The following is a 12,383-nucleotide window of genomic DNA, read 5'->3' on the forward strand; positions in this document are numbered from 1 at the left end:
TCCGCCCTCCGCATCCCTGCGCCGCCACCCGCAGCCTCGCCCGGCCGTGCGCGCCTCCGGGTGCCCCCCTAAACCCCCCCCAGCCGCTGCGGCCCCCCCGGCACCGAGACATGGCCCCCATCGGACTCAAGGCTGTGGTGGGAGAGAGTAAGAGCCGCGCTCCCCGCGGGTTTGGGTGGGGGCAGCGCGGGGGAGCGGCGGGGGCGGGGGGGCCGGAGCGGCCCCGGCCGGGGGTGGGGGGATGCTGCGGATGCGCAATCCGGACCCTCGGGGGGGCGGGGGGGACGCGGCGACACGGGACACCCCCGTGGGGACACGCTGGCGATGTGCGCTGGGGGGGTCCGGGGTGCTGTCACCTTCCGGGTGTATTTGCCGGATTCTTGCGGGTGTTGGGGGCTTTTCTGCAGTGCTGGGGGAGGGGGTGGGTTGGTGACGGGGCCACGGCGGAAAAGCGCGGGGGGCACGGGGAAGCCAGAGACGCTCGGGCACCCCTCGGTTTTATCCCCCCGCGGCCCCCAGGCTCGCAGAGGGCCGAGGCTGAGCCCCGAGGGGGCACACAGGGGTGCAGACCCCCCCAAACCCTCCCCCAGCGCAGTGCCCGGCAGGGCCCTCCCGCTTTGTCTGCAGCAAATCCCGCTCAAACGCTGGGGTTTATTGCATTATTATTCTCGTTCCTAGCAGCATTATTACTATTACTATTATTATTATTATTTTCCCGGCCGTGCTGCCCCGAGCCGGGGTGCCCGGTGTGTGTCCCCCCTCCCCGGCCATCCCTCCCCGCGGGGGTCCCGCTCCGTTCCCGGCCCGAACGTTCCCGGGAGCCGCGGGCGGGGGCACGGCGCGATCGTCCCCGGCCCCGCTTCCTCCTTCCCGGCTGTTGCAAGGCGATATTTTCCCGGGGAAGAACGGGGGGGTTGTTCTCCAAAAAACACCCGAGGCTGGACGAAGCAGGAGGGGCGCTTCTTTCCCCGGGGCGAAATTAAGGCGAAAAAACTCCGCATTAAATAAAAAAAAAAGCAGAAAATGAAAGGGCAGGAACCGGTGGGAACTTCCCCCCGCAGCCATGAGCCTTCCTCCTCCTCCTCCTCCCCGCCTCTCGCAGGGTTTATTTCCGTGGCACCGTGGCCGGCCGCGGCCGGATCTGGGTGTATTTTTTTGGTTTTTGCGCCGGTTTTTGGGGTGTTTTTGGCGTGCCATCCGTGCCCGTGGCCATCCCCCCGCCCTCCCTCGCCCGCTGCAGATGGCGCGGCCGGGCTGGTGGTGTGATCGGGTGGGTGGTGATGGGCAGGGGGGGACAACGGGGGGATCCCCACGGCCCTGCCACCCTGCCGGTGTCACCGCCGCGGGCACGGGGGCTGCGCCATCCCCCGGGCTGCTGCGTCGGGGACAGAGCCCAAAATGGACGGGGAGAGGCAGGGCAGTGTCCCGGTGTGCCTGTGCTGCAGGATTGGCAGGGGAGGGGGGTGGCTCTGGGGCTTGGCTGGGTTGGGTTTGGGGGGCTGGTCCCGGATTGGGGACAGGGCTGTCCCCAGCCCGGTGGGATGTGGGGTGGGGGGTTGGAGCCGCTGCCCACGCAGCCCTGGCAGTGCCACATGCGGTGCCCTGGCCCGGAGGGGACAGAGACCAGCGCCACTGCGTGTCCCTTATTTCCATTCATTGTCTGCGCCGGAAAGGCTGGGGGAGAGCACAGACACACACGCATACACACACACGCAGAGAGAGGTTCAAGGCAGCATCAGGGAAATCTGACTTAATCCTCCCCTTCAGGGTTTAGTGACAAACTGCTCCGTTCTTTCCCTGAAAAACATGATTCCAGACTGAGAATGATAATGTGGAGCCGGGCAGCCGGGCTGGCGGGGAAGCGTGGGTGGCTGCGAGGGGGGAGCAGGGTTTGTGCAGGCAGAATGCTGCAGAGGAGCCAGGGGTGGCACCGGGGGAGCACCCTGGGGTCCAGCCTCCCCCGCAGCCATCGGGAGCTCCCGGGGCTGCCACGGGGGGCTCCTGGGCTTGCTGCATCACTGCCTGCCTTGGGGGGCTGTTCCAGCACCCCAGAGTGGGGAGCAGCCTGCAGGGTCCCCAAACCCTCCGGCGCTGGGCACCGGTGCGGCTGGCACGAGATTTCCTGGGCTGCGCCAGCCTGGCGCTCCCTGGAGGTTTTCCTGCAGGAGATGTTTGCTCCTGAGGAGCAAGAGGGCCGAGCCTGGGGCTGACCCCGAGGCAGGACATGTCCTGTGGGCTCCTTCTCCGGGAGGAAGGGAAGGAAGGAAGGCTGGATGGGGAGGATGCTGCCGCGTTGCCATGGCTCGCTCCGCCAGCCCCCCCTCCCGAGCTGCATTCTGCCCTGGCTTCCCTCCAGACCCGGATTATTCCTCTGACCAGCTGGTGCCATAACAAGACAGGGTTTGGAGGCCTCTGAAGAGGTGGGAGGTGGTGGGCAGGGGGAGAGGTGGGTCAGGGCTGCAGGAGGAGAGGGGCAGAAGCAGATTGTCACCCCCTGAGCTGTGGGGGGTGTGCTGGGGGTGTCCCTGTGCCTTCCCGAGGTGTCCAGCGATGGTGACTGCACCTCCTGCACCTGCTGTTGTCTGGATAGGCTGGAGCTGAGTGTGCTTGAGGACCAGGTCCTCCTGCTGTGTCTCTGTCCCTCCCCAGGGAGAGCTGGTTGGGAAAATCTAAGCTGAGAGTGGCAGCTCTGAGGACACCCATCCCCAAATCTGCACCTGACCCCCAACTGCACGGACATCCCTCCCATCCTCTCGTGCCCGTGGGATCTTCTCAGGGCCACCTTCCCCGAGCTTGCCCTGCCCAGCCCAGTGGTGGTGGCTCTCCTGCAGCAGCCTGCAGTGAGGAGGAGGAGGAGGCTGGTTTTACTTCACTGAACTGTCAGCAGCGAGGAGAGACGGGCCCTGCTGCAGGGGTGACACCTGTGCAGCGCCTGCCACACGCTGGGCTGGTGCAGGACACAGAGCTGGAGCACATGGATGTGATTTCATGCTGGATCCAAAACCCCCTGCAGCCCTTCAGGCTCCCCAAAGGCTCCTTTTGCTCGTTGCTGACACGGGCAGGCGGGAGAGGCGGAGGAGCCCTGGGATAAGGAAGCACTTTGCAGAGACAGCAAGAGAACACCTTTCCCCCAGGCCACCAGGTGATCCTCCCACGGGGCAGCCTCACCTGCACAGCCTCCCCAGAGCTGACCTGTGCCCTGTGCCTCCTGCCAGGGCTGTGCCCAGGAGCCCCACGGCCAAACCCTGCCTGGACAGGTCTGACACTGCCCAGTGTCACTCTGTGTCCCCAGCTGGGCCTCTCCAGGGTCCAGCCCTGCCTGGGCATGACTCAGGGACTCGGGCTGGGGTTGTGCTTCTCCTGCAGGGACAGGGAGGAGGCAGGGGCAGGGCTGGGGCTGCTGCCAGCCTGGGGCACAGCCTGGGGACCTGCAGGGACCTGGCTCAGCCCGGCTGTTTGGGGCACCCTGCAGCTGGCACCAGCCCCTGCTGAGGGCACAGGGGGCCTTGGAGGGTCAGGTGCTGCTTGTGGAGGATGTTCTGAGCCCATCTCATGCCCAGGGAACACGGCTGGTGTGCTGCCATGCCAGGCCTGGAAAGGGCTGTGCCAGGCACAGAGGAAGAGGAGGCAGTGAAGGGCACAGGTATCATTGCAGGGGTGCCCATGGCATCCTCTTGCCTGCACAGGCACAGCTGTGACCTCAGCCTGCTGCAGAAGTGGATGGGTGAGGAGCAGGAGGTCTCTGCACCCTGTCTCCACCCTGGGTGGGAGCAGACCCTGAATCCAGTCTGCTGCCAATTCCCACTTCCCTGCAGTCCCCGTGGTGCCACCAGCCTGGTGTGTGGGTACAGGAATGGGCACAGCCTCTGCTGGGGCTGCAGCTCTGTCACCAGGCTGTGTCTCACCTCTGGTGTCGGCTCCAAGTTGGAAAAGCTTGAAAAAATCACTGTAAAATTCAGCATTCACCATCATCACAGGCACTGCAGACAATTTCAATCTCCAGTCTGCACCAGGGGCTGAGAAACTCCTGCCCATATGTGAGCATGGAAGGTGACCAAGAGTGACAAACCTCAGTGTGGCAGGACTGCGTGCACTCACCAGTGTCTGCACGTGCAAACAGGTTAAAAAAGCCACTAACAGAGAGAATTTAGACTCTTTCCCTCTTAAGAAGAAAAGAAAATATAAGGTCTGTGTCTGATTCCTCTGCACCTCTTGGAAAAAGTGTCCCAGCAGAGATTCCTTCCTTCTTCCCACAAAATCAACACCTTTCAGAGGAGGATCATCACCATCACAAGGCTTTGGTCGCACGCTGAGGAGCAGATGCTGCTCCCTCCAACTCACGGTGCGGGGAAGGAGCTTGGCTCTGGAGAGTGCAAAAATAGAGCAGGGCTGAAGGTGCTGTCATTTGTGGGCTCCCACATCCCCCAGGATGTGAGAGAACCTGGGAATGGGCACACACCTGTGCCTGAGGGCCTTTTGTGGAGCCCATCAGAAGGGAGCAGCAAGGACCACCCAGCCACATGGCAGCTGCCCTGCAGCCTGCCCTGGCGTTCCTGAGGGCACAGGAGACCAGCCCAGCCTGGGTTCCCACCAAAGAACCACAGTTTGTTGGTGTTTTCCTCTGTTTGGCATCAAGGCAGAGAAGATCCAGCTCAGGAAGTCACTGCCACACGTGAGGGTCACCTCCCCTCGGGGACACTGTGACACTGTGTGAGTCACTCTGGGCTCCTCTTGGCACTGAAGCACCACCAGAGCAGCCCACAGCACCAGCACCACAGCCAGGGACAGCAGCTGGGGATGGAAACATCTGGAGCAAGAGGACAAGTGCTGGTGGTGCCTCCAGCAGGGACCTGAAGGGCTGTGGGTCACTGAGTGTACCCAAACAGGGAAACTGCTCAACTCTGCACCAGATCCTTGTGCAGACCCAGGGAGATTGTCTGGAGTTACCACAGAGTATCCTGAGCTGCAAGGGGTCCATGAGGATCTTCAAAGTTCAGCTCCTGTCCCTGCACAGGACAGCCCAACAGTCACCCTGTGCCTCCTCCTGCACTGAAAACCTCGTGAATTTTCCTCTGTTTCTCCAGGGCACTCAGAGGGTTCATGGGTGTGATCATGCATTTAATTTCCCTTTTTCACTTCTGGCTGTTACTCAATTTCTGCAGAGTTCAAGAGCCCCAGGTCTCCATCCTCCTCCTCCCTAGGCTGTGCAGCTTTCCCAGGGCTTTGCCCAGCAGGGATAAATGTGGACATCCTTCATGAGAGCAAAGCAAACTGGAAAAAGAGGAATTAAACACAGGTTACCACCATGACTGGGACTAATCCCTGCATTCCTGGGTGAGGAATGTGTCCTCCAGGAAGCCTGAGGGCTTCCAGGTGGGCATAATCCAGTGGGAAATAGGGATGTTCAAGACTTGAGGTGTTTGAGACTTGTTTGGGTTTTGGGCACAGCACTGTCCAGGCTCAGGTCATCCCTGATGGGATGCTGAGGGACATCAGCTGGGCTTTGTCTCCTCAGTGATTTCCATGGGCTGGGTGGTGCTGGTGGCCATGGAAGGCCATTCCTGCCACCTCTGCTCTGTGCTGCCTGTTTCATTTGGGGATGGCACCTGCAGAGCCCCAGCTGGGGCTGCTTGGAGCTGGGGCCCTCTGCACTCCATCCAGCCGTGCTTGGATCAGTGCAACTTCCACACTGGCTTGAGCAATTAATTAATGAACCAGCACAAATGCAGTTGCCAGGCCAACCCAAAGCCAAACATGTCTGTCTGGGAGATGCAGCCTGACAGCTTTTTAGGAGAAGTGGGACTCCAGCAAATCTCACTGGGTTTCTGTGATCCAGCTCTCCAGAGCTGCCCAGGGATTTGGGATCCTCACAGGATGTGTGAGGAGAGTGAAAAGCTCATGGTTGGGATCAACTGCTGCCCATCCATCACACAGCTCCATCTTCCTGTGCCACATCAGGCCACAGGTGAGGTCCTGGGATGTGGCAGTGAAGGAGCATTTCTGAGCAGCAGGGATTTCCAGGAGGGAAGGGCCTGAGTGTCCCTGGCTGCAGCATCCCCACCCTGGTGTCTCATGGGCTTTACCTCCCACTAGGGCTGCTCATCAGCTTCCAGGCCTGTTTCTGAACTAGGATGATGGGCTTGGGGAACCCCAAAATGGGTCCATCTCCTGAGGCATCATAAAAAGGGTCCATCTTTTGGGGATCCCTAAATGGATCCATCTCTGGGGATCCCAAAATGGGTCCATCTCTTGGGACCCAGCTTTGTTGTCATGGCAGGGACTCTCCCTCCTTCCCCAGCTCCAGTGGGACACATAGGGCTGGCTCTTTCCCTGCCCCAGGCTGGCCTGGGGGAAGGCCAGGGTATAAATAACGTGGGATAAGCCTCTTGGAGGGATGGATGGGCTCAAGTCCTACTAGGCCAGCGTGTCACCTGCTTGGCAGTGACAGGGGTCACATCCCTGAGAAGGAGCCTGCCTGCAGGTGCTGGGTGTCCAACATGACACCTCCCTGCTGGCACTTTCAGGGCCAGACTGCTCCAGAGGTTCTGCATTCAGCCCTGAATTCAGTCCATGGGCTCTGATGCTGGGGGAGGATCCAGAGCTGTGTGTATTCTCTGCTTTTGGGAAAAATTGTCATGAAAGTTCTTTCAGCCTGAAAGAAACAGATGTGATGTTGTAGGTCCAGACAAGCCAAGGGTTGCAGGCACTGAGATGCTAATGGATTTCTTCCCCCTGAAACCTGTTTTTATCTCCAAGATGAAAAACTTGGCTGTGAGCATCACCAAGTGATGTTAGATCCTAAAAACTCTGTCTGGCCAGATGTTTGAGGCCATGGACAGCAACATCTGGCTGCTGATGTGGAATGGGAGAGCACCACTTCTGAGAGGGGACTGGGCATGGCTGGAGGACCTTGGCACCTCAGCACCTCCCATTTCCCCTGGGAGTCCAGAGTACTCTGCCCTAAGCTGGGGTTTCCTGGCTGCTGCAGGGACACCAGGAGGGGACATTCAGAGCCATATCTCCCTAAATGTGACCCCAATCTCCAGCTTGTGCTAGAGTTTGTGCCCTTTGGCAGGACCCTGGAACTCTCTGGAGGATGCTCTGTGCCTCTTTCCTGACCCTGCCTGGTCTCTGAGCTGGCTCTGGCAGTGAAAAAGCCAAAACTTGGAGTCAGATCTGACCCATGGTCAGGGCAGGAGAGGACATTGATGTGCCTGGGGATCAGGGATTTAGGGATTGACACCCTAAACCTACAAAGCTCAGAGAAATTACCCTTTGAAGTGCCCAGTTCCTGCTCTGAGAGGCCCATCTTGGTTCCAGGGCTGGGCTGGGGATGTAGCAGCACTTTTTGCAGCCAGGCAGATGCTCCCCCCCTCAAGCATCCTCCATCCAGCCCAACCCATCCCTGTGCAGGAGGGACACAGCGTTCCCACAGAGCCACAACGTCCCCTGCAGCTGCTGCCACAGCAAGGACACGCTCAGGGGGGGCTGAGGCAGCAATTTGGGAGCCCTTTTTGGGAATCTCATGCCCTTGGGCCCACTTTCCCCATGGGAACACCATGCCCTGGGCCATAGCATGCCCTTCCTTCCCTGATTTTCATTTCAGGGGCAGCAATTCCTCCTGGCTGCTGCTTTTTGCTGACCCCTTTCATGGTGCACCACCATGGCCCTCTGTGCTTTACTGGGATGGAGGTTGTGGGGTGGGGTGGGATGGGATGGGATGGGATGGGATGGGATGATGGTGCTGGAGCCTGTGGGATGGGGTGGGATGGGATGATAGTGCTGGAGCCCTGGTGCTGCCCTGCAGACAGTGCTGTTGTTGCTGGATCCTCACTGCAGGGCAGGAGCCAAGTGTGAGTGATGGCAGGAGGAGCAGGGATGTGCTGGCATCGCTCCTGCCCTGCTGTGCCCCGTGTCAGGGGGAGCAGGGAGCAGCACTGGGTGCACAGGCAGCCCTCACTGCCAGCTCTGCCCACAGGGGACAATTCCTGGTGCATTTGGTGGATGCATGTTCAGGCACTCAGGTACCTTCCAGCCCCCCTTTCCCAGCCTGGAGCTGCCCTGTGCCCCCTCTCCCCATGGAGAGGCCAAGGGATGGGACCAAGGGCAGGCAGGACACCAAGGGCAAGGCCAGTGTCCTTTGGGGCTCCCTGCAGGCAGATTAGCTGGGAAAGGTGATGGGTGTGCAGTGGTAGGAATGGCATTGAGGCTTGGCTGTTTTCTGTTTTTGCAGCAGGGCAGACAGACAGTGACACTCAGAGGCTCCTGTTTAATCCCTGCTGGCACCAGTGCCAGCTCTGGACCCTGCTGGCTTTACCCAGGGAACCAGCACCCTTGGGGTGACCCACAGGGAAGGCTCCCAAGGCTGAGGCTGGCAGGGTGACATCCTCACACCTCTGTTTTCTAATTTAGGGACATTCCTTAACTGGCTTTTTACTGGGTATTTCCATCCCTGTCCCTGGCATCAGGGGCTCAGAGCAAAACCCTGCAGGGATAAAATCCAGGGGAAAATACTGTGTGAGAACAGGGCACAGACTGCTGTCCTCAGGCTCAGCTCTGTGAGGGACAGTGGGTCACACACTGAGGTGAAAGGGTTTGGGGGGCACCTTGTTCCCCCAGAACATGTCAGGGCAGCACTGGCAGGAGGGCAAGGCTTGAACACCCCTTCCTGCAACCCAGCCTCAAAGGTTGTCCCACTGCCACCTCCTGGTGTCCCTGAGCTGCATCTCCCAGGAGCAGGGGAATTTGGGGGGGGGTCCCAGAGGTGCTGCTGTCCTGACTGGTTGCATAAGCCTGGCAGCCATGGGAGGTGAAATGGGATTGTGAGGGATTACAAGGAACAGGCTCAGGCCGCTTGATTCTTGTTTCTAAAAGGAGCTCTTAAGCTGCTGTTGCTTTCCCAGCACTTGGGATTAGGACTGAACCTCGTGGGGTGGCCCCCAGGCTCCCCAAAGGGACCCCCAGACCAGCCTGGGGTCTGTCTGTGAGTGCCAAGCACAAGAGAAAAACAGGGCTGGGGGGTGACCACCCCTCCCTGGGTACCCCAAAACCACCCCAGTCCCCTCCTGCATCCCCAGTTAAGGCACAGGGTGAGTGAGGCTCAGTGTGACCCTGCACATGGCGGGGTTTGGTGCCCCCAGTGCAGCCCCTGCTGCTGCCAGCAGCCTCTGGGGTGCTGTAGGATGGAAATTGGGGTCTCACCACTGCCCCTGTCCCCTTTGTTGCAGAGATTATGCACGATGTGATCCGGAAAGTGAAGAAGAAGGGGGAATGGAAGGTGAGCACCAAAGGCAGGGAGGGGCCAGGAGGGGAGGAAGCAGGGAAGGGGGCAGGTGTGGGCAGGGTGGGGAAGGTCCTGCTGTGCCCCCAGCTCACAGGGTGCTCACAGGGTGCTCACCTGTCCCCAGGTACTGGTGGTGGACCAGCTGAGCATGCGCATGCTCTCCTCCTGCTGCAAGATGACCGACATCATGACAGAGGGCATAACCAGTGAGTACCCCCTCCCTGCCTCCCACACTGCCTGTGGGGAGAGCCAGATCTCCCAGGACACCCACAGAGGCATCTCCAGGCTGGCACAGGGCGGTTGGCACAGCCCCCACCCAGCCCTATCCCAGCTGGGATGCCATGGACGGCTCCTGGTGCCAGGCTGGATTTCCTCAGGTCCCTCCTTGCCTGCTGGGGCTGGAGCAACCAGAACACCTTGTCCCCTGGCAGCCCTTCAGTTCCAGGAGGGGACCAGGAGGTGTTCGTTTTTATCAGCCTAATAATTAAATAGCTCCCTGCAACACTTGGGAAAGAGAGGGAAATGCCAGGCTGGATGCTGGGAGGTGTTGGGGATAGTGGGGTTTGTCTGGGTACAGCCAGAGCTTCATCCTCAGGTGGAGGGGGCTGTGAGGATAAACCAAGGGAGCAGCAGCACAGACAGATCCATGGCCCCTGGGACCTGCCAGGTGCCCACACCCAGAGTTCAAGCAGGGACCACAGGCTGGAATGGGGGGGCAGGGGTGTCCAGCTCCTGGGTGGGCAGGGATGAGTGCCTGGGGCTGTTTTGGATATGGAGGGGCTGCCATGGGATATCCTACCACCCTGGGGTGTCCAACAGCCCTGTGTGGCTCAGTGCCCTGCCCACAGCCCTGCCTACCATGACCCCTGTTTTTCCCCCCAAGTTGTGGAAGACATCAACAAGCGCCGGGAGCCCCTGCCCAGCCTGGAGGCCGTGTACCTCATCACCCCCTCCGAGAAGGTGAGTGCAGTGTGGGGCACTGTGGCCTGGCTGAGGTGCTGGGATGGGCAGCTGGCTCCAGTGAGGTGATGGGATGGAGGTGCAGAGCTCACCTGAGCCAGGAGGGAGGCCCACAGTGCCATCCTGCCCAGCCCAGCTGCTCCCTCTCTCTTCCAGTCCATCCACTCCCTTATCAACGACTTCAAGGATCCCCCCACCTCCAAGTACAGAGCTGCCCATGTCTTCTTCACTGACTGTGAGTGCCCAGAGGGGAGGGACTGGCACTGGAATGGTGCCAGCAGGTGGGGAGGGATGAGGATGATGGATGGAGAGATGCTGAGCACCCCCCTCCTGCTCCTCCTCCCCTTGCAGCCTGTCCTGATGCCCTGTTCAACGAGCTGGTGAAATCCCGGGCTGCCAAGGTCATCAAGACCCTGACGGAGATCAACATTGCCTTCCTCCCTTCTGAGTCCCAGGTGAGCCTGGGCTGGGGTGGGACAGGCTGTGGGACAGCCAGGGGGTGCTCCAGGTGCCTCTCAGCCCAGCAGGGTTTGTGTAACAGCCTTGCAGCCCCAGCTGGCTCCTTGCTCTGCCTCCCTGTCTCCTTAGATGACTTGCTGGGCTGATCCCACAGGGGATTTAGCGGGTGCAGTGCCTTGGCCCTGTGCCCACAGCTGTGCTGGCCAGCTCTGCCATCACCCCAGCCACCAGCCAAGAACACCAGGGAGCTGGCCCTGGGCCATCTGCCCTTGCTGGGGACAAAGAAACCTGGGGACAGACATACCAGAACTCCTTGGTACCATTAACCCTTCAATCCTCAGCATTCCTAGGGAGTGACCTCTTGGCACCTTCCTGTGGTTTTTACTGGGGGCACTGCTGGGGATCAGTGTGTTTCTGCTTGTCCCCAGTCTCTGTTTCCCTGCCTGGGAGCAGGTGACTGCTGAGGGCAGGGGTGTTCTGTCTCTGCTCAGCTGGGAGGGACACATGGATAAGGATCCTACCTGGGATGCCCTGAGCTTCGCTGAGCTCCTGCTTGGTGCCAGGCTCAGCTGGCTCCATCTGGGGATGGATGTGGTTTCCAAACCCAGCTCTGCAGACATCCCCTCTGACCTCCCTCCCTCTGCACCCCAGGTTTATTCTCTGGATTCAGCCGACTCCTTCCAGAGCTTTTACAGCCCACACAAGGCGCAGATGAAGAACCCGATCCTGGAGCGGCTGGCAGAGCAGATTGCCACGCTCTGTGCCACCCTGAAGGAGTACCCAGCCGTGCGGTACCGCGGGTGAGTGCGGGCATCGCGGCTGGGGGGGAGGCTGCTGTGTGCAGGGCAGGGCAGGGCACGGGGAGGGATGGGCTGGTGGCAGGGACAGCCAGCCATGCTCAGTGTAAACTGGCTCATGATGATCTGGGGAGCTGAGAGGGTTGGGATCCTGAAATTTTAAGTGGCACCAAGGCAAAGTGGAGCTCTTTGAGGAGAGGTGGGAATGGGCAGCACAGCCTGCTCGGGTCCCTGCTCTGCCATGAGCCAAGGATGTTGCACAGGGAAGCCAACATCTCCTCCCCATGCTGTGCCCTGTGGGGCTGACCTGTCCCCCTGCCTCTCCCAGGGATTACAAGGACAATGCCATGCTGGCACAGCTCATCCAGGACAAGCTGGATGCCTACAAGGCTGATGACCCCACCATGGGCGAGGTGAGCGCTGCTGGCAGCCCCGAGGGAGGGTGCTGGGGGTCCTGCTCAAACTCTGCCCTGTGGCAGCCACACAGCAGAGCCCAGCACAGCCCCTGAGCCCTGTGGGGCTGGGGGAGCCCCAGCCCGGTGCTGATGGCCCTGCTGTGCCCGCAGGGTCCGGACAAGGCTCGCTCCCAGCTCCTCATCCTGGACCGTGGCTTCGACCCTGCATCCCCAGTGCTGCACGAGCTGACCTTCCAGGCCATGAGCTATGACCTGCTGCCCATCGAGAACGATGTCTACAAGTGAGTGCAGTGCTGCCATCCCCTTGTGACAGCCCTGAGGCCAGTCCTAGAGCTGCAGCTGGGGGCTCAGCATCCCTCCATCCATCACAAGTCCTCCCTTGGGAGACAGCAGTGCTGCACTCTGGCAGGACTGGGACAGAAAGGGCTTGTCCAGCCTTCAGCACTGAGCCCCTTCCCAACATTTAGG

General features: G+C 60.4%; 1 protein-coding gene across 2 annotated transcripts in view; it reads left to right on the forward strand.

The window, feature by feature from the left end:
* The window catches only part of STXBP1 (syntaxin binding protein 1), a 20,176-nt gene continuing 7,793 nt past the window's right edge, over positions 1–12,383 (forward strand). The window contains exons 1-9 of one of the 2 annotated variants that reach the window (XM_033077337.1): positions 1–147; positions 9,228–9,277; positions 9,408–9,489; positions 10,167–10,243; positions 10,400–10,478; positions 10,595–10,698; positions 11,354–11,502; positions 11,828–11,912; positions 12,066–12,196. In XM_033077337.1, the coding sequence (XP_032933228.1) occupies positions 111–147; positions 9,228–9,277; positions 9,408–9,489; positions 10,167–10,243; positions 10,400–10,478; positions 10,595–10,698; positions 11,354–11,502; positions 11,828–11,912; positions 12,066–12,196 (794 nt within the window). In that variant the 5' untranslated portion in view covers positions 1–110. The remainder of the gene's footprint in view (positions 148–9,227; positions 9,278–9,407; positions 9,490–10,166; positions 10,244–10,399; positions 10,479–10,594; positions 10,699–11,353; positions 11,503–11,827; positions 11,913–12,065; positions 12,197–12,383) is intronic. The other variant, XM_033077338.1, reaches the window with a different exon arrangement.

This window comes from Catharus ustulatus, chromosome 21 (assembly GCF_009819885.2).
Source record: "Catharus ustulatus isolate bCatUst1 chromosome 21, bCatUst1.pri.v2, whole genome shotgun sequence".
Lineage (NCBI taxonomy): Eukaryota > Metazoa > Chordata > Aves > Passeriformes > Turdidae > Catharus > Catharus ustulatus.